General features: G+C 40.0%; 2 protein-coding genes across 3 annotated transcripts in view; both read right to left on the bottom strand.

Moving 5' to 3' along the window:
• Positions 1 to 9,702: 9,702 nt before the first annotated feature.
• Positions 9,703 to 11,549, bottom strand: LOC135431791 (cytosol aminopeptidase-like). The gene has a single exon (XM_064687117.1). It carries the CDS (start codon positions 11,389 to 11,391, stop codon positions 9,820 to 9,822), a length of 1,572 nt encoding a protein of 523 aa, XP_064543187.1. The 5' UTR covers positions 11,392 to 11,549; the 3' UTR covers positions 9,703 to 9,819.
• Positions 11,550 to 15,975: 4,426 nt separating this feature from the next.
• The window catches only part of Sema2a (Semaphorin 2a), a 44,856-nt gene continuing 35,074 nt past the window's right edge, over positions 15,976 to 25,757 (bottom strand). For both annotated transcript variants that reach the window (XM_064687118.1, XM_064687119.1), the window contains exons 5-14: positions 24,641 to 24,748; positions 23,129 to 23,266; positions 22,818 to 22,950; positions 22,195 to 22,551; positions 21,086 to 21,314; positions 18,812 to 19,148; positions 18,584 to 18,747; positions 18,354 to 18,506; positions 18,181 to 18,289; positions 15,976 to 17,566 (exon numbers count right to left, since the gene is read on the bottom strand). In XM_064687118.1, coding sequence (XP_064543188.1) covers positions 17,495 to 17,566; positions 18,181 to 18,289; positions 18,354 to 18,506; positions 18,584 to 18,747; positions 18,812 to 19,148; positions 21,086 to 21,314; positions 22,195 to 22,551; positions 22,818 to 22,950; positions 23,129 to 23,266; positions 24,641 to 24,748 — 1,800 coding nt within the window. In that variant the 3' untranslated portion in view covers positions 15,976 to 17,494. The remainder of the gene's footprint in view (positions 17,567 to 18,180; positions 18,290 to 18,353; positions 18,507 to 18,583; positions 18,748 to 18,811; positions 19,149 to 21,085; positions 21,315 to 22,194; positions 22,552 to 22,817; positions 22,951 to 23,128; positions 23,267 to 24,640; positions 24,749 to 25,757) is intronic.

Raw genomic sequence — 25,757 nt, 5'->3', positions numbered from 1 at the left:
GCCACGGGCTGGCGCTAGCTTTGGCACCGGGCAATTACTTTGCTGAAAGCCCTGCAAGCGACGAGGACGATAAAAACGGCAACATGGCGTTCAAAGTGCACAAAATGGCGGTAATTCACGCTTTGTTGCCGCGCGGCCATAACGAATGAATGAATGAGCGGCCGCAGAAAAAAGAGGAGCCGTACCAAAAGGATGCCGCTAATAGAAGTGCGGGCGTCGAGGCAAAATAGCAACAGCGAATCGCGAATAGTGAGCAGCGACCAGCGAGCTGCGGGCTGCGAGCAGGGCGAATCCAGTTTGATTGCTTAAAACTAAAATGATCGATTCGACAATACCCCTTAATGAGCTGTGGAATGCAACTATTCAGTTGCCAATACATATATAACGACATGTTTTCTCTAATAACTTCTGTTTTTTTCAACCGATCTTGATGCAATTTTCAACAGTAGATCTTATTGTGCTATAGAATATGTGCATATAATTAAAAAGTCAATTGCATTATAATTGTGGCTTAAATTGGTGGGCAATATGCGTTCATACATACAGACGGACGGACAAGCAGACAGACAGACAGACGGACAAGCAGACAGACAGACAGACGGACGAACAGACGGACATGGCTAAATCGACTCGGCTATTGATGTTGATCAAGAATATATATACTTTATGGGGTCGGAGATGCTTTCTTCTGCATGTTACATACATTTGCACAAATACATTATACGCCTTTTACCCATTTTTAATGGGTTCAGGATATAATTAGTGACTTTCTTGCGATGCAAACATATATGGAATAAGGAACAATTTTGAATAAAGATTAATAACTGTAGCTAGCAAATACGTTGTTGTTATACTTATATGAATGGCATTTTAATGGTCAAACCCAAACCCAAATGGAAGATAAATTTAGCGCGCCTTTTGTATATGAAAACATGCACTTTCAGCAATATTTTCAGTAGAACGGTCGCGCAATCTTCAAATAAAAATTGTTTCTTTTCATTAAAATTTGAGAAATTATGAGGAAAACAAAAGTTTGAAGCAAAAGCAGGGCTTATAGTTGTGCATAACCAGCCTGACTAACTTAGATCGAGGCCAGCAAACTGATTTATAAGCTCGAGCCGTTTTTTTACAATTAGAATAAGCCCAGAATATAGTTACAGACTATCACTAACCTTTTTCAACCGGAACTTGGATGTTTAGTTGCCAAAATAGCTGAAAAACACAATATTTTTTATTATTATTAAATACTCTACAGCATTTATAGAAAGTGCTATATTTAAAATTGCAATCGCTATATTTTATTCATTACATTCTTTATGTACTTACCCGTTTCAGCACATGATAATGCCCTGCTCGCTCAGGCCATGAGTAAAGGGTATAAAAAGCTGCCATGGCCAGAAAAACTATGCGGGCAGGCTGCACTCTTAACTGTTCAGCGAAGAAAAGATATTGTTAGTTTTTCTTCAGTTTTGTTCAGCTACATTTTCCGCTGGCCGCTTCCTGCTGCCCGTTGCCCGCTGCTTGCATTCAACTGCGTGCTAAACTTTTCCTTTGCGCTGCGCTTTTCTTGGCTGCCAAGCGTGAATTGTTCATAAAGTGCGATATTTCTGAGAGTGCTTCGGTCATTGGCGCGCACCCCGGCCATGTCATTAATGATACTCTTTCGTGTGGCTAATGCAATTACTTTTCCCATTTACACATAATTATTAAAGAATATTCCACATTGATGGACCCGCTGTTCATTAAAAGATCTCAAACAGGACAATCGTACGATGGCAGTGCACTTAAATCAAATAAGAACTTGGTAATCAAATCATGCGCGGGCAAAAGTGAATGCCACAAGTTGCAGGTAAAACCGAAGACAAATTTCACATGATAACTTTTTCGAGAGTCAGTCAAGCATATTTGACAAATTCACTTAACGTGTGTACGACCATAAATAATATTCACATGTATGTGTGTTCGTCTGTGTGTGTGTGTGTGTGTGGGTAACATGTGAGTGATGTTGTTGTGCTTGACTTTCTGCAAATGAAAAACCAACAGCAGAACTTCCTCAACTGCTGAGTGCATGTTGCATTTTGAATGAGCCAAGTGAAAGTTGATGAATAACCTCAAATGTGTGCGTGTGTGTGTGTAGGATATACACAGATACGATACTAGAAACATTTGCTGAAACACCAAGCGCATGCTTCAATTACACGGCAGCTGTACAAAAAGCAACTGCCAAATAGCAACTGGCAACTGCCACATTTTGCGCTTAATTTCATTTCCGTTTAAGTGCCCGTACAAATGGCAGACCCAGCCCCCGGGCTACCCCCCACCACACCGGGGCAGCCTCTGGGGCGGCCGGTCATCCTTGTCCAAAAGGCACAACAATGGAGCAGTTGGTGCCATTTGAGTATTGAGTTGAGCAGTAAATTTCATTTTAAAAGCATTTCATTTACATTTTGTCCATTTATGTTGCCATTGAAATTTGAGCTAACAACTTTTTGGCCAACATCGGCAGCGGCAGCAGCAGCAGCAGAAGCTCACGTTGCGCACTGCGAGACATTTTATTGTTTTACCATTATTTCAGGTGTGTGTGCGTGTTTGTGTGTGTAAGTGTGTGTGGCAACGATTTTTATGACCCAAACGTAGCGTGCCCAGTTCCTGATCCGCTTCCTGCTCACTAATCCGTCTGTGTTTTTAGTGCCGAAAATTTTAACGACGCGTCTTTGGAATTTGCTTAAGGAATAAGCAATCTATAAGCGAGCTGTGTGTGTGTGTGTGTGTGTATGGGGTGTGTGAGTATTGCTTTTTCCCCCCAGCGATTTTTCACTTTGTCTGGCTCCGGTTTCTTTTGTTGCAGCCGTTGTTTGTTTTTATGCGCGACCATTGGTTGAACGCTTCGCTGCTTTGATTTGCCAGATCCAGATCCAGATCCATAGCCAGAGCCAGAGCCAGAGCCAGAGCCGTGCCTGTGCCCTTTGCCCAGTGTCTTTGGCATTGGCCTGACCCGGGACCTGGGCCGTCAACGACTCCGTTTCCAATTCCCGATTACTTGGACAGAGTGCCACGGCAAGGCGCACTCGTGCGCTCCTCGGTCTACAAAGCAACAAATCGAGTTTGCGAATAAATGAAATTACTTTTCGGTCTAATGACCATCATCTGCTGATTTTATTAGATTTGTTTTTGCTTTGCTCTGTTTGTTTGCTGCTTTTACTGCAACTACTCTGAAGTCTTGAGCCAGCGACTGTCTGTGGCTGCAGTGAACGAACGTGGAACGGTAACACAAACCTGGCTAACCGGCAGCCAACTTTAAATGACTTTTGTGCCCAATCGCTGTAAGCAAATGGTTGATAAGGCTGCTTTGCTCCCAGTTGGGGGACTGGCACCAGGTTCAAGGGTCAAGCACAGTTGTTGACTGCGTTTAGCATAATTTCTATTAGAATGTAATAGCCAATGACACTGGATGACAGCAGCAATTCATATCTTGCGGACGAATTTGCAAAATAAATACTTATAATATAATTTAGCTTAGTCTTAAACAACATATTTAAAGCATTATATAGCCTTTACACATGCATACAATCGTAATTACATGCAAAAGAGTGTGCATGCATACATACATATAACCAAACATGCACACAAACATACCAACTGACATGCACACATCTATATGTGCTCATTTATCTGTGTATGCATGCATATACATGTATGTATGCATTTTTGCATTAATATATATATATATATATATATATATATGTATATATATATGCATGTTTGCATGTACATGTATACATGTCGATAAATGTACATACATGTATGTATATATGCAAAGATGCAGTTACGTGTATATGTATAAATATACATGCAAACATGAATACTTACATTCATGCATAAGTACATGCATTCATATACACATGCACACATGTACGCATGCATACATGTATAAATGTACACATGCATACATGTCTTTGCTTGCACACATGTACACATGCATACATGCATGCATGTATACATGTACACATACATACATACATCAATATGTACATGTAAACATGCAAACATTTATACATGCATACATGTACACATGTAAACATTTTTACATGCATACATGTACACATGTAAACATTTTTACATGCATACATGTACACATGTACATACATACATACATACATACATACATACATACATACATACATACATACATACATACATACATACATACATACATACATACATACATACATACATACATACATACATACATACATACATACATACATACATACATACATACATACATACATACATACATACATACATACATACATACATACATACATACATACATACATACATACATACATACATACATACATACATACATACATACATACATACATACATACATACATACATACATACATACATACATACATACATACATACATACATACATACATACATACATACATACATACATACATACATACATACATACATACATACATACATACATACATACATACATACATACATACATACATACATACATACATACATACATACATACATACATACATACATACATACATACATACATACATACATACATACATACATACATACATACATACATACATACATACATACATACATACATACATACATACATACATACATACATACATACATACATACATACATACATACATACATACATACATACATACATACATACATACATACATACATACATACATACATACATACATACATACATACATACATACATACATACATACAGCCATACATACAGCCATACATACAGCCATACATACAGCCATACATACAGACATACATACAGACATACATACAGATATATGTGCATACACACATATATAACAAAAAACAAAAAAAAATCATAACAAAAAAAAACAAAAAAAATACCAAAAAAAACACCAAAAAAAACACCAAAAAAAAGCACCAAAAAAACACCAAAAAAAAACACTAACTACTAGATGGTCATGAAAATCTGCAGAGCCTACTTGAATTCTTGAGAATCGAGGAGGAGAGCACTTGGCAAAAGTTCGTTTTATTTAAATTTGCAGCACAGCGACTAATAAGCTTGGTCTGCGTTTGGTATTACAACACAAACATGCATGCATAAATATGTACATAAATGCATACATACATGCATGCATACACTAACACACACACGCCCACACACATACACACCTACATACACACACACAGACACACACATACGCACATATATATACTTATATGCCTTGGTACAAAATACTTGAATACTTACAGACAATATTACAAACATACATACATATATACTTACATACATGTGTATGCACATATCCGTTAGACATACATACAGACATATACGCACACACACATCCGCATACATGCATACTTCTATGTCTGCGAATCAAGTTCTAATTTTCATACACACCAAAATACATAGGCTCATACCTGCACACGTATACACATACATACGTACATACATACATACATGTATACACATACAAATATACGCTCATTCGTACAAATATATTTCCTTTTCGATTTTCGGCACAATTTGTTAATAAAACATGAAAATTTGTCCATTTATTTCATGATTTTTTCTTTACCTAATTTGAATATTCAGCCAATGTCATTCTTTTAGCTCTTTCTTCTTCGTCCTCTTCTTCTTCAGCCTGTTGAGTAATGTTCCTGTCCGTGTTTAGCCCAATTTTGGCAAAACGAACAATTTGAGGGCAACAACATTAAAGCGAAATCCGTGTCGGCAGCTTGTTTTGTTATTATTTTATTTTCAAATATATTTTGGCTTCGAATTTTGTTTGCTAATGTGGCAGAACCCCCCGCAGCTGTTGGCTGGGCTGGGCTGGGCTGGGCTGCCACCCTGCCAGGTTCACCTGTTGTGCGCCTTCCGCATTTTACCTCTGACATTTCATTTTTTATGAAACATCTTATTTTTCTAATTTGCAACAGCAGGTGTCGCCATTTTGTGCCATTTTGTTTATAACACGGTCTCTGGCATTGGCAATATGAGAGGCCAAAAGAGCTCACTGCTACGGGCTCCGGGCTCAGGGATCTGAGGGTTCCGGGCTACGGGCTCCGGGTTCCCCCTTCAATTTCAATGTCCTGGCAATTTTCATGCTGTTTAATAACGCGCTGTTCCTCATGTTGTTTTTGTTGTTGTTGCTTGTTGCTTGGGTGTAAATTCAGTTTACTGTAAAATTTAATAGAAAGGAAATTTTTCGCACAACTGGCGCATCTGACTTTATATGGTTGTGTGCGTGTGTGTGTGCGTGTGTGTGTGCAAATTGGCGTCCTTTGTTTATAGTGTTTCACATGTTTGCATATAAAGTGAAAATTCTTGTTAAGCGTGTTGTAAAAATGCGTTTAATAAGCTGAACGCACAATCAGACGCTGTTTGTTGCTGCTTTTAAGATTACCAAAATGAGAAAAAACAAACCCCATATTCCGGGGCTACCGGAATATCACATACATCTAGAGGAATTGGGTCTCGGCGTCTTTATTAATTCATAAAATGGCGTCGACAGGTGTCGCCGACGATTTGCTATATGTGCTCGCTTGCCAGTTACGTTTATGGGCCCAGAGTGCCCGCACACATACTTGTACGTATGCAGCACAACAGCTTGTTTTAAGAAACCAAACAAAATTGAAATTTTCTTTTTTTTTGCAAATGCACGTGAGTGTAACCAAGTGCCGAGCGGGGAAGGTGGGGAGGGGGGTGTAAAGTGAAACAAACGCAATACACGGCGACAAACAAACAAGCCAGGAAACATGCTCACACTGAGTCTCAGACTCATACCAACAATAATTCGTTATCTCTGGGGCGTATCAAAATCACGCTTGATTAACTTTTTCAAGTCATTTAACAAATAAGCAATAAAATCCGTACATTTCTCTCCGGCCAAACGGAGACCCAGCAACAGCCGCCGTTTATGCGCCTTGAGCCAATTGCGAGCTGCTTGCGAGTATGTTTTTTAATTTGCCGCCATTGATGTCCTTATGCACACCAAATGGCCAATAAAACCCTGACATTTAAACCATTCTAAATAAGTATCTATATAAATTATATTAAATAGTTATCGGGTATAAGTGTATGAGTATTCCACGAAGATTTTGTTTTGTTAGTTGCAGCCGATCCTCCTGAAAACTTGCAGGATTTAAAATATTCCAAAGACCAGACTATAACTAACTCATATAATCACGCACGAAAAGTGAAGATCGTGAAGGAAAATAATAAGAATCAAGAACATATGACAGAAACTGGGTAAGGCCTGGTAAGATAATATGGATATAGTAACAGAAATTCAAAATGAAAATAAAATATTTGTGAGTAAGCTGCAGAAGTACTCGATCTATCTCAGGAACTATTTGAGCAATGGACTTCTAATACGGAATATATTATAATGGTATACGAACGCAGAACAATTTTATTTCGAGTTATCGATAGCTTCCTCCGCTTGCCCATTGTAGATATTTATCGATTTTCATTCAGGGATTTTCAAGGCATATTTTAGAGATTATGATCTAAGGAACTATTTGAGCAAAAGACTTATAAAACACAGATAAATTTTCATTAAAAATATCGATAGCTTACTGTGCTTTCCTATTGTCGATATTTATCGATTTTCATCCCACGATCTGAAAGGCATATGTCAAACATTAAGAATATACTTGGCCTGAAAAAGAAACTTTTATAAAACTTATGAAATTCTATAAAGTTGATGAGCATTACCTCACTGTCCACCTGTTTATCCGCTTGCCACATATATTTCTATTGAAATTTAGGATCTGGGTACAGGATATCGCCTGGTCGTGCAATTCACATGTTCGCTGTGTCATGTTAATGTTTAAGGGCTAAAGTTTTTGGCAAACGCTTGACATTAAACAAATTGAAATGAAAATTGTTTGTTTGCCGGGTCTTAATCCTGATTAGTTTAGCGGTCAATATTTGCCCAAATTGAGTTATACAGAAACAATAGTCGCCTGTGAGTTAGGCATAAATATCTGAAATAGAAAGCTGTTGAACATGCGGATACATTTGTATATACGTATGTGTGTGTGTGTGTGTCTGTGGTGTGTTGCCAAGGCAGTAAATTAAACACACAGTTAGTCAGTGGATGAAGGCAGACACAGGCAGGAGACCAGGCGCTGGACCTTTGTGTTGTGTGTCTCTGGTTGCGGCTAGTGGCCAAATGGAATTTTCGTAAATTAGCATTAATTAATCAATGTAGCAAATGAATTTGTAAGCCAGATTTGTCCAAGGTGAGCAACGGCCAAGTCATTAAATAAATAAAACCTTCAGTTTGTATATTTGCCTGCGGCGGAGACAGCCAGCCAGCCAGCCAGTCAGCCGCGCACCGAAGTCCCACATTGAAAGTGTAATCAAGCAGTTTCTGATTTGACATTTGAAAGCGAGATTAAATTTGATTATGCACAAATGCTCCTAGCCACAAGCACACACACACACACACACACGCTCACAAATACATAACAGGCTTGGAATTTTGGTGGCAGGGCAAACGTCTTTAGCGTTGGGCTCCAACTGCTTCGTCGGCTCTGCAAACCCTTGGCAACTGCCAGCTGCTTGCAGTCAAATACTGTGCACCCGAATCTGCATCTGCAAATACGCATACACATGTATGTGAGCGTGAGCGTGTTTGTAGTTGTGCAAATTAAATATTGAGCAAAGCATGTGGCATTTGTTGCTTGTTCCTCGACTGTGATTAGCTCTAATGTTATGTGCATGAGTGCGTGGGCGAAGAACAAATACGAGGCTAAAGGATGCATATGCGTATATATACACAAATATGTAGGTAGCACATGTTATCAAGTCAGGATAATAAACGTCATCGATTGAACGGCTTTAAGGAAATTTCATTGTCAAAACTCCAAACAATTTATGCTAAATATAAACATCAGAGAGCATCAAAGACCAATCAACGGCAAACAAGTTCAAGCTGACTGACTGGCTGCCTGGCTGGCTTTGGCAGCTTGAGGAGAGCTGCAAGTAGAGTTAAGCTAGCAGTAAAACACACACACACACACACTCTCGCATATCTAATGGCAGGCACAGCTGTGTGGGATCAGGCACAGCTTAAGACACTCAATCAAATGTGAAAATCAATTGCTGCCACACGCTAATCAGACAACATTTATACGGCTGCTAGTCTGGCACAACGTCAAATCAAAAATAGAAATCGAGCTGTCAAGCCCTGCGCACACACAAACACACGCTCACACTAGACACAACATATACTTTGCATACTTTTGCGCGTCGTCGACAGCGACTAAGCAAAGCCTGAACGTTTATGGTCGTAAATTCGATTTGCGCTTCAATCAACACCTGCACACACATCTTCATCTTCATCTTTGACTCTGCAAATTGTCTGTTGCGTAATTGAAAATGACAGCACAGACTATCAGACGGATAGACAGGCAGACGACTGACAGCTGCAGCGAGGTTGACAAGCGCTGGAAAAACAAATTGTAAAATTCGAAGAAATACTCCAAATAAATTGCAAAAGTAACATAGCTTATGGGCTTGTATAAGGCCTTTAAATAACATTGCTCTTCTCAAATGTAAATTGCCCTTCTATGCAATTCTCAGTCGCGTATTCACAATGTGGATATATTGCACCGAGTGGCGAGTAAAAAAAAAAGGAATTAACTGTGTCGCATTTACTACTTGCGCAAATTTATCCATTTAATACACTGTTCCAAACATACATTTCGAAATATTACTTTTAACCAAAAAAAAGATGTTCATTCGCCTTTCTATACTTAATTCTGCGAGCAGGCCAATTGGTACATGAACTGGATGACTGTGCGTGTTGGGCGACCAGTCATACTATTCTTCAGCAGATAGGGCAGGGTATTGACAGTTGTCAGCATGCCGGTGCCGCGGATGTCCAGATGAGCCCAATCAAGGCAGGGCACCAGTGTGTGCAGAACGGCAGCTGCCAAGCTGGAGGAGGCCGGTCCGCGTCCAGAGTTGCTCATGTCATAGGTAGAGTTCTTGGTGACGATCTGTTTGAAGTAGCGGAAGAGCGGCATGCGCCAGACACGATCTCCGGTGATGCTGCCCGCCTTACGGAACTCCTTGGCCACATAGCTAGAGTTACTCCAGAGACCGGTGGAACTGCCTCCAAGTCCTTGGTTGACACCCTGGCCGATTGTGCCAATGCTGACAATCATCTTTGGTTTGAAGTTGGCCTGAGCGTAGAGCAGGGGATCTGCCAGCATAACCACCGGCGCCTTGTCCACATTCTTGATGCCAAGAGTGACGCCGTTCAGCAGGGTCACCACATCGCCGCATTTAACAGCCATGCCGGATGGCATGTGCTCGCACAGGGGCATCACCGCCGAGATGTTCATGGGCAGCGAAAGGGCGGCGGCGGCGCGGAGAACGCCCACGCAGACAGCGGCACCAGCCATGGATCCACGGTACTGGTCCATGCCGTCTTTCCTTTTAAGGCAGAGCCCGCCACTGTGGAAGGTCAGACCCTGGCCCAGCATCAGCACGGCCTTGTCTTCGGGCGATGTGCCGCAGTAGCTGCACTCCAGTAGGAGAGGTGGCTCGCAGGAGCCCTTGGCAATCATTAGGAAGGAGTTCAGGCTCATGTCCTCTATCCAGTCCATGGACCGCACTTCCACAGAGACGCCGCAGGGGCACAATGCATCGACCGTCGCTTGCGCGAAAATGGAAGGGGTCATCTGATTAGCCGGTGTATCGGAGAGACGACGCGCCAGATTCTGAGATTCGGCCTTGAACAGACCACGGACCCAAGCGTCATGATCGCCCTTGCCGTACATGTGCAGTTTGGGTGTGGGCAGACGGTTCTTCTTGCGCTTGTTGGCATTGTAGCGCCATACGGCGAGCGCAGCACCCTCGGCAGCTTGTTCGGGGAAGTCCATGCCATCAACGTGCACCTCGGTCATGCGTTGTAGCTGCAACGCACGCGCTCCGGTTCCAGCCGCAATGCGGGTGTTTTCCATACCCTCGTCCAGTTCCTCGGCTTCGTTGTAGCCAGCGCCGGCGGGACCCATGCCCACAACGGCGACCGTCTGGAACTCACCGTCCAAGCCATTAAAGAGCAGGCCCTTGCCAGCACGTCCGTCCATGCCGCGCTCCCGGATCAGGCTCATAATCTTGCCACCGACAGCATCGTCCAGCAAGACACCATTCTCCGAAGACTTGAGGGGTTTGTCGCCATCCTTCTGGTAGACGCCAACGACCACGCCTTTCGGCTTGTCGCACTTTGAGGAAAAGGCACGGACAGCACGTAGACGGTGCTCGTATCTGAGCACGCGATGTGCGGATCTCAAAAGACGGAGTTCACGATAAGCAGGCATATTTTCTTTAATTCAATCAACACCACAAGACCAACGAAAAATATAATTACACACGATTTAATTTACACTGCACAAGAATTTAAAATTATTCAAAAATTTGATGAAATTTATGTTTTGACTGTTCTTTTTTTTTAGGGATCTGTGCTCAGTAAGGCAAGCAACACTAAAATGAATCTTATAGGGCCCTACAGACTACCACCCCAAAATTTCGACAAAGTTTGAGTCAAGGCCTGCTTTGTCCTCAAAATTTGTGCTAACAATAAATAAGTGAGTGTGCACAACGTATGAGTCAGCAGCTGCACTTGTTTTGGCCATTTGGCAGCTTTAAGCGGCTTAGCGAATATGATGAAAAAATGTAGAAAAATTATACTTAAAATGCATAGAGCATGGCCAAAGCAAGACCAAAAGAAATATTAATATCATATGAATTTTAATTTGTCGCCGCAGTGCGCAGGCAGCCGCTGGCCAAGTGCAAAGCAACAACAATAATAATAATAGGTGCACATAATTAATTTTCCGAGCCACTGAATCAAGCATAATTTGGCTTAATTTTTTGGTGCGAAAAATGCGCTCCAAGCGCAAATGAGTTGCTCGAACATGAAGCGTCACAGACGCCAACTGAGCTCAGAGTTACGCTTAAAATTATTCATTTAACTAAAATCCAATGGTCCATTGAGACCAACTTTCGGCCTGTCTTGGACGGAAGAGTTAAGCTAATTACTTATGAAAAATAGAATTGGTTTGGGTGGCGAGGAGAACAAGCGTCAGTCGAATTTTCAGCTGAAGAGTACTTAAAATAATAATTTAAATTTAATTTTAATTATAATATTTAGTTTTTAAAAATGCATGCTCATCTAATATAATATATGATAAAATTATATTTAAATGTTCCTTTTGCTTTGATAACTTTATTAAATAAAATGCTATATCAATTATTTTACAAAGCATGATCTGTGAATGAAATAGCGTGGTGAGCTATTCATTGGCACACTGGGAAAGGAGTCGAGGGTTCAAATCTCACGTAAGCCGAATGATAATATTTGTGAATGCCAATTAATAGTCCAGAACCAGGAACTTATGACAGATCTTGGAGAACTATAGGATTGTGGATTCGTGAAACCTTGTAGAAGAGTTTGGAATCAAAATGTTTTGATTCTATTAGAAACCATTGCATTTTTGTAAAAGTTGTGTTCTAAACTCTAAACATTTTTGTCCAAATTGGTCTTAGATTAGAACCAGTCGATGGTTCTGATGAAACAAGCCCTACACGCAATGTCATTTAACAATCTGAGCAGCTGTTTGCTTAATTGAGTATGGATAACGTTTCAATACGCTAGACTGATACGCAAGACCAATTCGTTGTGCAAATGCCATTGGACGAAGGCTAATAAATTGCTTTAAATTTGCAATTAAAATTTGCCAACGTCAGTATTCATATAAATCTGTAGTTTTAATAATGCTTATCTTAGTGCCCATGCACAAATAATTACGATTTGTATTTGTCAAGCAGCAAAAGGAATTCAATTTAAGTTCAACAAAGTGTGGACTTATCTTTGGCAAAATGTTTGAATTTGAATATACGACTGCCAACTGGCAACTGGCAACTGCCACAAGCGTAAAAGTGTTCAAATGGAAATACGAATTTGTAGCCTGGTATTTGTCTTGTGTGTGTGTGTGTGTGTGTGTGTGTGGCAGAGAGCTGGAGTGCAGGTTGCCTGTGCAAAGGGATATGGATGGAATAGGGTGTGCAAATTAACCCAATAATCCTAGTGCAGCAGCTGAAATGCCCGAATCCAAATTTGAAATTTTGTTATTTCTCACCTTTGCGCTTGACCTGCTCGCTTGATAACACAGACACACGACCAAGACAGACGCCAAGCGGCAGCAGCAGCAGCAGCAGCAAATATCCAACTGTGTTTCCCAGCAAATGGATGCCCTGCAGCTAAACACACACACTCACACACACACAGAGCAATGCAAACAGAGACAAGAGGACGGCAGGAGCGCAGGCTTGGTCAGAATACTTGTGGTTTAGCTTTTGGTCCGGCTGCTTGGCAGCTATATGCGACAATCATAAATGTCGCCTTGTTGGATGATAAAATATTTGCACAAGTTGAATAGTTCAAAGTATTTCATTTTAAATTAACATTTGTCTTTGCGCACTCAGTTGGAATTATGCAATGTGGTCGCCGATAAGCTCATTTCAAGCGATTTGCCCAAGGCGCAATCTTTGCCTTTTGCACCAACATTTGCGCCACTTTTCAAATTAAATAGAACAGAAATTGCCCGTATTATAACTACACTTTAAGTGTGGCTTTAATTTGCGCATTGTAGAGCGAATCCAGGTAGCATGCGATTTGCCATAAAGCAAAGTTTAAGCCATAATTTAGCCGGTTCGCTCTCAACTTTGGCCATGCACTTTGTCTAGCTTGAGTTAACACGCTCGCATCCAGCACCGAATTTAACCCCCTTCCTCCTCCTCCTCCTGATCCATGGCCTGTGACCCGTGGGCATGTGTGTGTGTGTGTGTGTGTGCGTGTGTACGTGTGTGATGCTCACGCATGAACACATTTTCGGGTCGCATTTGATGCTGCAGCGCTGTGCGAAAAGGACTTCGCAGTCCTATTAAGCGGCTTACAAGTAAAATGCTGCCAGATTTTAATTGTCTACACGGCAGCAGTCGGGAAGTACAAGCGAAAATACAACAACAACAACAATAGAAAAGCACGTAGCACACACAGAGGCCACGCTGCGTATGCGCAATGTGACACAGACTACGCTGTGCCCGAAGGCTTATTTGGCAGAAGTACGAGTACGTGTGTGTGTGTGTGTGCACGTGTGTGTCTCTTAAGTAAATTTCAGTGTAGTACATGGGGCAGGCAAACACTTACGGTCTGTTGCGCATCAGTTGCTTGTCATGGTTTAGCAGCCAACCAACCAACAATCCTGCGGCAGTCGAATTAATTGTACCTGATGCAAAATCTGCCAAAAGCAACTGAAATGAACAGAGAATGCATTTTATAATACAGCATAATATTACCTAATAAAATTTGAAATGCAATTGCCGGCGCGCAATTCAATTAAATGAAATGAAAATTATTTTCTATTTGTTTTTTTTTTATATAGCTGCCGCCGTGTGCCACAAAACGGCCAAGTCAAATGGCGTGTGATAAACTTTAAATTGTTTTTTAATGGTATTTGCCGTATAATCGAAATAAAAAACAACAACACGGGAAGATTAACTGCTTGGGGGCAGGGGCAGGGGCAGGGACACGGGGAGGCACACGTAAAATTTGCAATTTGGATATTCAACGTGCGCCCGCTGCGAAACGCTGGACACAATAAAATAATGAGCACCAAATTACACAAAAAGCGTGGAAAAATGGCCGCGAGCACCATTAACTGGGTCCCAGAGTGGAAGGCGCTCAAATGAATTCTAAAAGCTTTTGCGCCAAAGTGTTGACAACCATTTTTGGTAATATGCTCAAGCAGACAGGCTGGCAGGCGGGCAGGCCGAGCAGGGCTAGGACGGGAACAGCACCCTGCCGGGGCCAAAAGGATGCTAAAACAATTACAACGACGCTGGCAGGGACACAACAACAACAACAAGAACAGCAGCAGCAGCGACAATGACAGGCGCAGATTCCAGCTAAATTTATTTGCTGTGCGATAATTTTAAAGAACAAAGACGAACATTTTCTCTAGCGCCTCAGCTGCTTGTCAGGCTCGCGGGAAACTGCCCTATTTTGTTTGGGCCCCACTCGACCTTTGTGCAAGCCAAATATGGCGCTCAGCTCGCGCTTTAATTAGCTCGGCAACGTTCTATAATTGCAATCTAAGGCCCGAAATTAAAATAAAACTTTCATTAAGTTATGCTAAAATTTAGGTAGGCACAGAACAAAGCGTTTGACCACAAATCATGTTCATGATCCTAAAATTAGCGACCTTTAAAAAAACAGAGAAACAAATATTAAAGATATAAATTTGTGCTGCTGTCAACTTAAGTGTGGCAAATTATTTGAAGTACTTTCAGCAATGCGTGTAAATTTTGCTGCCGACGCTTTCATTTCATTTTCATTGCTTTTTACAGACTGATTTAATTTCCACTTTTCGCAACTTTTCTAATTCTTTTGTGATTGTTATTTGCGCCTTAACTTTTTTTGCTTTCATTCCTATTTCATTGTTGCTGCAAAGTCAAAATTCAGGGTAGTTAAGAGCGACAACTTACAATTTTTGGGGGTGTGTGTTTGCGATAACAATTCGTATACGAGCTCCCGACTGCGCCATACTCTCTTTTCTCTGCCAACACCATTTAAATCTGTTGGGGAAAGGGCATATTATGAAGAATATTATAAACCAATAACCTTAAGACTGCGTATAATATACACATTTTACAGAAACTCTTAAATACGTATTCGGACATAAGAAATTAAAATATAAATATATAAAACATTTTCAATGAGAAGGAATATACCTTACTTTCCTTTAAGAACAGCGTATTATAATCTTAGAGGTAATGAAAAAATATTGATTATATTTTTTACATTTACTTTAACACTCTAAAAAGTTATCAAAATGAGCTGCTTTTACGTTATAGATAATTTTTTATTAAAATTTAATTTTTATTTTACAACTAAACGCTTAGAAACTAAAATGTCGTCGATTTAACTTAAGTACAGACACAAAAGTATGCTAAAAATTCATGTTTTGCTTATTCCGCATGTCTTGGCAAGTCAGAAGTCAGAAATTGTACGAAATTAAAAATTCAGAAAAACACATACAACAATTTTACATACGAGTACGAGTATACACAAGAATGTTCATCTTAGGATATCAAATGATTTAAACAAAATTTATAAATTGAATTTGTTGAAGTGGCGAGCTTTAAATGTTTGTTACTTTATATATATATATTATGTTGTATATAATCTATGGACCGATTTGATGTAAATTGTTTGCTATGTATTATTTATGTGTAAATTATTTCTTTTATAATTCAGCTTTAATGTATTTCATTTATAAATCTGCTTGCTTTTAATGCGTTTATATTGCTTATGTGAAAGTTCTTTAAATTTAGTTAGTTCGGAAGCAGATCTGATGCAATTTTTGTTTATATTTATATATTTATTTATATTTATATTTGAATGTGTGCGTATCAATGCGGCAGCTGCTTAGCATGTATGCAAATTGTTTATGCTTTTTATGAGTCAATTGTTTGTGTGAATATCGTTTAAATAGGCAATTAATAGATTTATCAAAACTTAACATCACATTGCTTCTCCAATTACATGTAGATTTATATAGGCTTTAGAGTTTATAGTTATTTAATGCAATTCGATATTATATGTATATATATTTAATTGTTTTTATGATGAATTAAAATGCATGAAATGTGATTCGCTTTTGCTTATGTTTTTATGCATATATATATATATATAGGTGTGTGTGTGTGTGTGTGTACTTGTAATACTTATTTGTTCATTTCATTTTCTTTTAGTTGTATTTTTGATAGAGCTATTTATTAACATCTTGAAACGTTGCGTTACTTTAGTTGCAATTAATATGCTTAATTATGTAATTTGTTTTTATTATTTAAATTTTATTTAATTGTTTATAATAACGATATGAAGTGATTTTTATTTTCGATTTCAATATTGTTTGCGTTGCGAGTGGCAGTTTTGTGTTATATTTAATTTGTTTTCTGTTAATTCTGTAAATTGTTTGTAGCTAGCTAGTTTATGGTCTGTATAACCCATAGACAAGTGTCTGTATTTAATAACTTTAATCAGCTCTCTTGATTATTTGAGTATGTAGAATAAATGCACTGTACTGGAAGTGGCTCTCTATACACATATGTACGTTGATATTCGTATAAATGCAGTATCTAGGAGTTTCATGCTTAAATTTATCAGTTTAGCGCCAATGATGATTGATGTTTTATGATTGATCGATGTAACTAGGCGGTCTGTTTTAGCTCTGATTCGATTTGATTTGATTTGATTTCATTTGCGTGTCTTAATGCTGGGAACTGTTCGAGGAATTAGTAGAAACGTTTGATGGACATGGATGTTGGCATTCTGACCGTGACGCTTTTGTCGTGATATCAAACATTATTCTTGCGGAATATATCATTGGGGTGCTGATTGCTGCTGAAGTTCTGGCGAGTCGAGCATTGCTGTAAGAAGAAATACATAATTGTAGACAAATGTTGAATTAAATGCGTGCAGTAACCAGCTGTGATGAGTATTAAAAGCATATAACATATTGGCGGATATGACAGACAGCAAATGATTGCATTTTAATTGCTTGTACCGGGCACATGGCGCCACACGCACACACACAAACACACATATACACACTCACACATACACACTCACACAACAACAACATTAACGGCAGCACGTAGGCAATTACCAGGCATTGAGGTCGCACCTCGCTGCATGCCACACACATACATCGTACCGGCGGTCAATTGAACCATATTGAGAGGCAACCGCTGCAAGCCACATTGGCCGATAGGCCGACAGGCCGAAAGGCTGGCGGGCTGACAGTGCGAGCCGCTTGCTGGCCGCTGGTGTTTAGATAATGACAGCTTAACTACTTTACACTGTTTGTGATTTGACGCTGTGGTGTCAGTTAGCCAGCAGGCTATTAAAATAATTGCCGGCCAAATCATTTATTATGGCATGTGCCTGCCCCCGGCAGTCTCGCTCTCTCTGTCTGTGTGTGTGTGTGTGACGCTCATTAGCGCCGCCTGCGGTGATAATTTCAATCAGGATAATAACTTACCGCTTGCTTCTTTTCCCAGGACTTCATGGCTGTTTTATATTTCTCGAATTCGTGACACCAATCCGAATAGATTTTCTGATAGTCATTGCTTTTGTTCGGTGGCGTGCATCTATGCGGGGAAAAGCACTTGGTAATTAGCAGTCAATTTAGGTGTATTTACCGGCGCAACTCACCTGTGTGCGTCGACCGTTATGTTGTAGCTGCACAAAAGCGAACCGCCCAAGTGGCAGTCATAGCGCCCGCCATCGGCCTCATTCACAGACACCACAACCAGGCCGCGCTCCGTTGTCTCAATGTACTTGGTGGGGCTGTATTTGATTTCATAGCTGGCAACAGAAGTATTATTATATTGTTTATTTGTACAGACAGACAGCTAGTTGGGTTAGTCGTTTGATTGACTTACCGTCCCCTATCCTTGGAATGATGGTACCAGGTGACCTGTTCGTTCTTCAGTACCTCGGGTATTTTCACAAAGCAGCCCAGATGCACGCTCTGGCCGTAGGTGACGACAATTTTCTTCTTCAGCACACTCGAATCGCATATATCGCTTGTCTCGTTGGCCACATCCTATGTATCGATTGTCAGAGTTGTGCTTAAGGCTCAAGGCTGAAGAACACACTTTACCACTTACCTGCAACAGATCCAATTCGTATGGACGGCACGTGTTGGCCTCCTTGTCCCAGCCGCAGTAGGGATCACGCACACAACGGAAGCAATTGTCATAACGACGATTGCACATGGCCAAGTCGATTTGCTTGATGCGATGATCGGTGCCCACATAGAGCGATTTACGTGTCTGGCTGATTTCCATCACCTGAATGGCCTCGTTGGGCGCCACCTCGAAGATGTCCAGCAGCTTTGACAGGGACTCGCCGTTGCGATAATACTGCACGATTTTATAGATGCGACCCAGATTGGTGCCCACGTAGTAGACCGTGTACTCCTGGTTCAGTATGTCGATTTTGATTCTGCAAGAGGCAAGTCATAAATTCAAAAGGCCCAGATTTAAATATTGTATGCATTAAATGTGGCTTTGTGCATTCGTTGCATTCGATTCGGGAACGGGCAGTTATGGAAATTAAATGCTTATTAAATATGATAAATGGCCAGAATATTAACGAATTAAATAGTCGCATCTGTGCGTATTCTTGTTTCCTTTTTTGTTTGCTGTGCATATTAATAGCACCTGAACTGTTGTAAGCGCAGGTATTAAAATTCGTAACATGATTTCCACATTTTCAGCAAAGTTGCGGGGCAATTAATGCACAAAGGAGCTCGATTCGTGTCTATGCGAAATTAAATAATAAAAATTGTAATGTTCACATATATATACCCTTGTAAAGGGTATTTTATTTTTGCCATGAGATGTGTTACCCATAGCAGGAAACTTCCCCGACCCTATTAAGTATATATATTCTAGATCAGGATCAACGGCCGAGTTGATACAGCCATGTCCGACTGTCTGTCTATTTCTATGCAAATTAGTTTCTCAGTCTTGAAACTTTGCTTAGGTCCGTCTTTCTGTTGCAGACACTGCATATGTCGGAACCGGCCAGATCGGACCACTATATCATATAGCAAAGGAACGATCAGTCCAAAAGTAAATTCTTGTATGAACAAACTTGTTGTTTATCAAGATATCATAATCAAATTCGGCATTTAAAAGTTCCACTATGATACTTATATATATGCCTAATCTTATCAACATCGGACCACTATAGCATATAGCTGCTATAGGAAAGATCGGTGGCATAGTAGGATCTTTTATGAAAATAAACTAAACGTTTTTGAGCATTATTCCTACAAATCTGAAAAACGCAAATGTCTACAAGAGTATGAAATATTCGGCGTGCCGAAGATATTCCAACTTTCTCGTTTTATTTAATTTTTTTGTTCTGCGTATTATTTATCTATTTTTAATATGCGACTGTAATTAAGTTTAAATTTCAATAAAATTGCAATAAAATAATGTTATATAAAAAAACCGTGTTTTTCTTTTAATTAAAAAAAAAAAGTGTCCATATAAAAAGTTTGATTAATAAATTGTATCCCAAAGGAATGTGTTCTCACATAGACGTTAAAGCATTTTAATTAATGAATTCAGTTGCATCGTTGATTGAGAAATCATTTTGTCCATCTAGCAAAATATTTGCTTTATTGCAAAACTTATTAACAATAAGCTAAAAGAATTGTTTTTATTGTACGCTTTGATTTGCATCCTCATTTTATCTACCCGTAAGCAACATTAGCTTATTGCTTTAGCTTAAACTATTTGCGATAACTATTTAATTAAACTCAGTTTTCTTTGTGCTCCTAATCCATTGTCATCAGCTTTCAGATTTTGCTGAAGTTACTTTTACTTTTATGTTACAATATTTATTTCTCAGCTACGGTTAAAATGGGTTTTCCATGAATATGTACAATAGTTGATTTCCATTTATTTGCGCTCATCCCGTGATTTACTCGACTCGAAAAAGATATTGGTTTCAATTGCAGTATGGAAATGGGAATTCTGCTGGTCGAGTTTTTAAAACCACCTGACTATGAACAAAAAATTTTAAATTGATATTGTGTTCGAATTGGTATCAAGCAACACTTTAGACTTGGGTTATTTAAAGCACTCAAATAATCAAATAATAAATTTTCGTACATGGATTTTCACTTTAACAGGCCAAACCACAGAGAGAAACAAATCGAAATATGCAAATAAATTGTAAAAAAAATTGAACAAAAAGCTGTCCACACACACTCGGCCGGACTTTGTGCACATGTGTGTACTTAGAGAGACGTTTGTGTGTGTGTGAGTGTGATATACACATACATAGATAGCTAGCTTGTTCATGAAAGCAATTCAGAGAAAGAGAGAGACAGAGGCAGCGAGATAACAAGCAGAAATAAAACTTACTTGTCAACAACGAGCTTTGTGAACACCAAATCCCTTTTATAATAGACCGGGTTGTTGTGCTCGTGATTTACGGCTTTGTCCATAAGTGGATGCGAGCGTATGAAATTCAGGACAGTATCTGGCAGATTTGAGGTATCGTTGACACATGTGCCGGGTCGCGGATCGGGCACGCGAGAGTTCAGCACCGGCAGCCAGGCGGAGTTTGAAGAGGATTGCTCCTTAAATTTGCCTGCAAGTGAACAAAGCAATAACAAAAACAAAATCAGATTCAGAATGGAGAAAAAAAAATATGAGAAAAGGATTATGCTTAAGAGTTATTTACTAGCAACTGCAGCAGCAGCAGCAGCTACATATTTCAGGTGCACGCAGTTGCTGGCAAGTGTTTGCAATGAAGTTTTAAATCTGCGACCCCAAAGTGTCAGCTGTTGTGCAGCTGAGCGTTAAGCGAGTGTGTGTGTGAGTGTGTGTGCGAATGTGCGGCTATAATCCATTCAAATGGATTTTCTAATACGATTTATGTTGCTCGACGGCAAACGAGTGCGCTGAAATTACAAAACACTCAACACCCTGAGTGCAGTGCTCTGCTCTGCTGTGCTGAGCTGCTACTATTGGATCTGTGCTACCTATTGGATTTATTGTTAAACTCGTAACTGTCCCCGTCCGGTGAGCTCGGCAGCTGCTGAGCTGTGCGTCCTGCAATGAAAATCACACAGGGGCCAGCTGAAACCAATGTGCTGCAGTTTGCAAATAAAATTTGCCGATAAGTTGCATTTGCCATTTCCATTTCTATTTCTATTTCGATTTCTATTTGTATATCTATATATGTTTATATATATTCCTATTTCTATTTCTATTTCCACTCAAAGCACTTGAGGGATTGAGCACAATTTAGTTGAGGGGGGTGGTTAGGGAAAAACAAAAGAGAAAATTGCACGTCAGTTGACGTTGACAGTTGGCAACATTGTGGCCACGATAACGTTCGTTCATCACATCCAGGAGCATCCATTTTGCACAGCACACTTAACCTGCGCACACATATGCACACTCATATATATATATATATATATATATATGTGTATATTTAAATATGTATTTGAGAGCCCACTCACCGTTGAAGGCGGCCTGCACCTCGTTAATGTGGAAACTGCATACGGCTGATCCAATCAGGCCATTGGTGCTGGTCGTGAACGTGGCATAGAAACGGGTCTTGTCCGTGGGCAGTTGGTAAACCGATTGTATCTCATTAAAGTAGAACGGAAATTCGCCCGAAATGCTGCAGTTGAGGCGTGCCTTCAGATACGTGGCCCAGTTGTGGGCCAGCAGATTCTTGCCGCCCACATCCTTTTTGCAGACACGCGCAATACGGGAATAGACCGCCTTGCCGCAGTTAATGTACTCCACGGCCGTTTCGCGGAAAAAGAAATACACATACTCCCCAATGTCGAAGGAGCCAACGAAATTGGGTTCTGCAAATAGAAGAAGAAGTGAGATTGATGACCTTCTGTGAGTAACGATCTACATAATTGGATGTCCTAAGCCGCTTAGCTGTCCTCCACTTGCTTGCGAATCGCATCAACAGGCAACTGGCAACTGGCAAGAATCCAGCTCCAGTGTGCGTGCCAATACAAACAATGAGACTCATGCGCGAAATCATTTGTAAGGACGCAACAGCAAATCCTTTTTTCAATTTTATCTAGAGCCACAGCAGGAGCAGCTCTCGGCTTTTACTTACTGTCCAACCACTTGGAATCATATTTGAGCGTGCGCTTGAATTTGTATTCCAGGCGCTTTGCCGACGTATTATACAAATCCGTTCGAAAGATCACAGTATCCGCCTTCGTGAATTCCGCATTTGTGCCCGAGTACTGTGCAAAAGATACAAAACACAAACAGGAACACAGTGAGACAAACTAATTGAAGTACTCTGTCGGTATTTATGTGGCAGCCAGCACATAGATATACATATGTAGATATATAAGCAGCCCTTGGGCTTAGCTCAGATCCCATTGTATTCAAATATATGCATATGAATATGTAACTCACCAGGCCAGGCAGTCCGCCGGGATTACCGTCCTCTACGTAGATGGCCGTTGAATTGTCCAAGGGATCGTATGGACATTTTGCAATACCAAGCCCAACGCCGATCACGTACTCCGAGCGTGGCAAATGCGTCAGGTTCGACTAGGATATAGGAAAAGCAAAAGTTCCAATGAAAATAAATATACACAATTGGTGTTAATAAAATATGTGGTATACAAATATATTGTTTCCTATTATCATTAGACTTAAACTTAAATACCTTGATTCTTTTGTTTTCAAATATTGACTGATATTATCTGCATAGCTTTATAATGAAATAATTCTATTAATATATAATGAAAATAAGTTTTTGTATGAATGCCTACAATTCCTCCTTTACCTAGGAAACCAGGATAAAGATTTTATTGGATATATGTTAAGGTCACAAATATAATCCTAATCAATACATCGGATTGAGTTGATACAAATATATGTCCGCCTGTGGGCTTTGACAAGGATGAATTCTATGTTTAAAGAAAAATCAATCTGAATTTTCTTGTTGCATAAAATAACCAGGAAAATAAAGGGCATCAATATGAGGTAGGCAAACGTGACTTATTACTTATGAACAAAAAAAAACTATTCCAAAGAAATATAATTTAATAAACCTTTATATATTCAGCTAATACGAGGAATATTCATATAAAGGTTTGTATTTTCGCAGTTCAATTAAGCATCTAAATCATTCGTTTGATCAATAAAAATAAGCTTCTATTATTATTGCAGCTTTCGGAAAAAGAGAGTAATGATTGTCTAAGCACGTTCCACGAAAGCCCTAAAAACTTTTTACTAATTGTTGAGCTGATTCCAGCTGCCGAAATGCTGAATACAAAGCGCAAAAACTTGCCAAATATTGCTTTTAGTTTTGCTTGTTTTACCTTTTGTTGTTGCTGCTGTTATTTTGCTTTTAGTTTAAGTTTTTGCTAGCACCAAATCAAAATGCATGGTTTATTGCTGAGGCTCTGTTCTCCCAGAGGGAGGACCAAAGGATGAATTGTGCACCTGACGTATGTGTGAGTGCGTGTGTGTGTGTGTGATTTGTATGCGTTGCGAGCAGCTTTTGGTTGCACCTGCACACTAATGACTATTTTCACAACAAGTAGTCAACAGAAAAGTTATAAAACTTATATATATATATATGTATAAAGTTATATATGCCAAGCGGTATATGATGCAGAGGCAAAGGACGGCGAAAATGCAGTACGCTATTCAGTTCATATACAAAAGGACATATGCGTTGCTTTGTGTGTGCGCGTGTGTGTGTGTGTGGCTGTTCCAGGATAGCGATCTAAAGTCAACTGCCACCTACACACGCAGACACACAAAGCAGGCCTCGTTTGTTATTTGCTGAAAATCTTTTCAAAAGTTGCGTAGTTGCGTTATCATTGCTATAAAACTTGTCCTTGAGCCGCAACACTAACACACACAATCACACACACAAAGGGCTGTAGGTGTTGGCAGCTGTTATATACTTACATAGATGACATAATCCTTGGGATTGTGAGCATTGGTGCCACAAACATAGAGCCTATCACCTTGCTGCATTGATTGTATGACGCGCACATGGTTCTTGCAATCAAAGACCTGGAAAGAAGAGCATTGAAAAATAATTGTGAAAAAAACAAGAAGAATGAATATTGTCGGCAAGCCGAAGATGAAATTCCCTTGCAGACTTATGGCGTACGATTTTGCGATGTGAGGAGAAAAATAAAGATATCTTGAAAAACTAGACAAGAACTGAATTTTCGATCATTCTTATGGCAGCTATATGATAAAGTGGATCGATTCGGCTGATTCCGACATATGTTTTACTTGGAGCCTTTAGTCTAATGGATGGGAGACGTGTCCTTCTATGCGTTACACATTTTGTGACCAAATTATAATACCCTGTGGCAAGGTATAGATATGCTATCGCATTGAGTTGCACTGTAGCTGTCGCTGCAACAAACTTGCCACATAAGTTGGCTACGAAAATTGCTGTATGCCACAAGCATACACACACACACACACACACTGAGACAAGAAATAAATCAAAACTGGGTATCTGGGTGTGTGTATGTGTGTGTGGTTGAGTGTGTGCCGCAAATGCTACAATTTGTAATAGCACGCGTCGCTGCAGCCACTGCCGCTAAATCAATTGGCAACAATGCAACGCTGGAAAATCCCTGGCACAGACGCACAGCGGCATTATTATGACTTAAGCAAGCCTCACACACACACACACACACACACACACACACATGGGGCGCAAGTGTGCACCGAAAACAGTTCAATTGACATCTAGATACAAGCTACAATCAGATACACACACATATCGGAGGAACATGTGTATGGAATATGTTTGGCGGAATGTGTGTGCGTGTGTGTGTGGCATGCAACTGAAACTGAAGCGCACGAAAAACTCGCTACAAATTGAAAAGCCACAAATAAATTGAAAGAGATTTCAAATGAAAGGATTTGCTGTCACATTATAAACGAGTTACAATAACAGCCAACAGAAGCGTCAGAGCCAGCGCCTGCATTTGCAAAGCGCAGCACTAGAAACTGCGATTCGGAATAGGAATCGGAATCGGATTCGGTTTTGAAATTGGAG

This window comes from Drosophila montana, unplaced genomic scaffold (assembly GCF_035044405.1).
Source record: "Drosophila montana isolate Dmon_TW-CO22-7 unplaced genomic scaffold, ASM3504440v1 contig_3200_1, whole genome shotgun sequence".
NCBI lineage: Eukaryota > Metazoa > Arthropoda > Insecta > Diptera > Drosophilidae > Drosophila > Drosophila montana.
The sequence above is the reverse complement of the archived record's forward strand: the minus strand, read 5'-3'. Positions and strand labels throughout refer to the sequence as shown.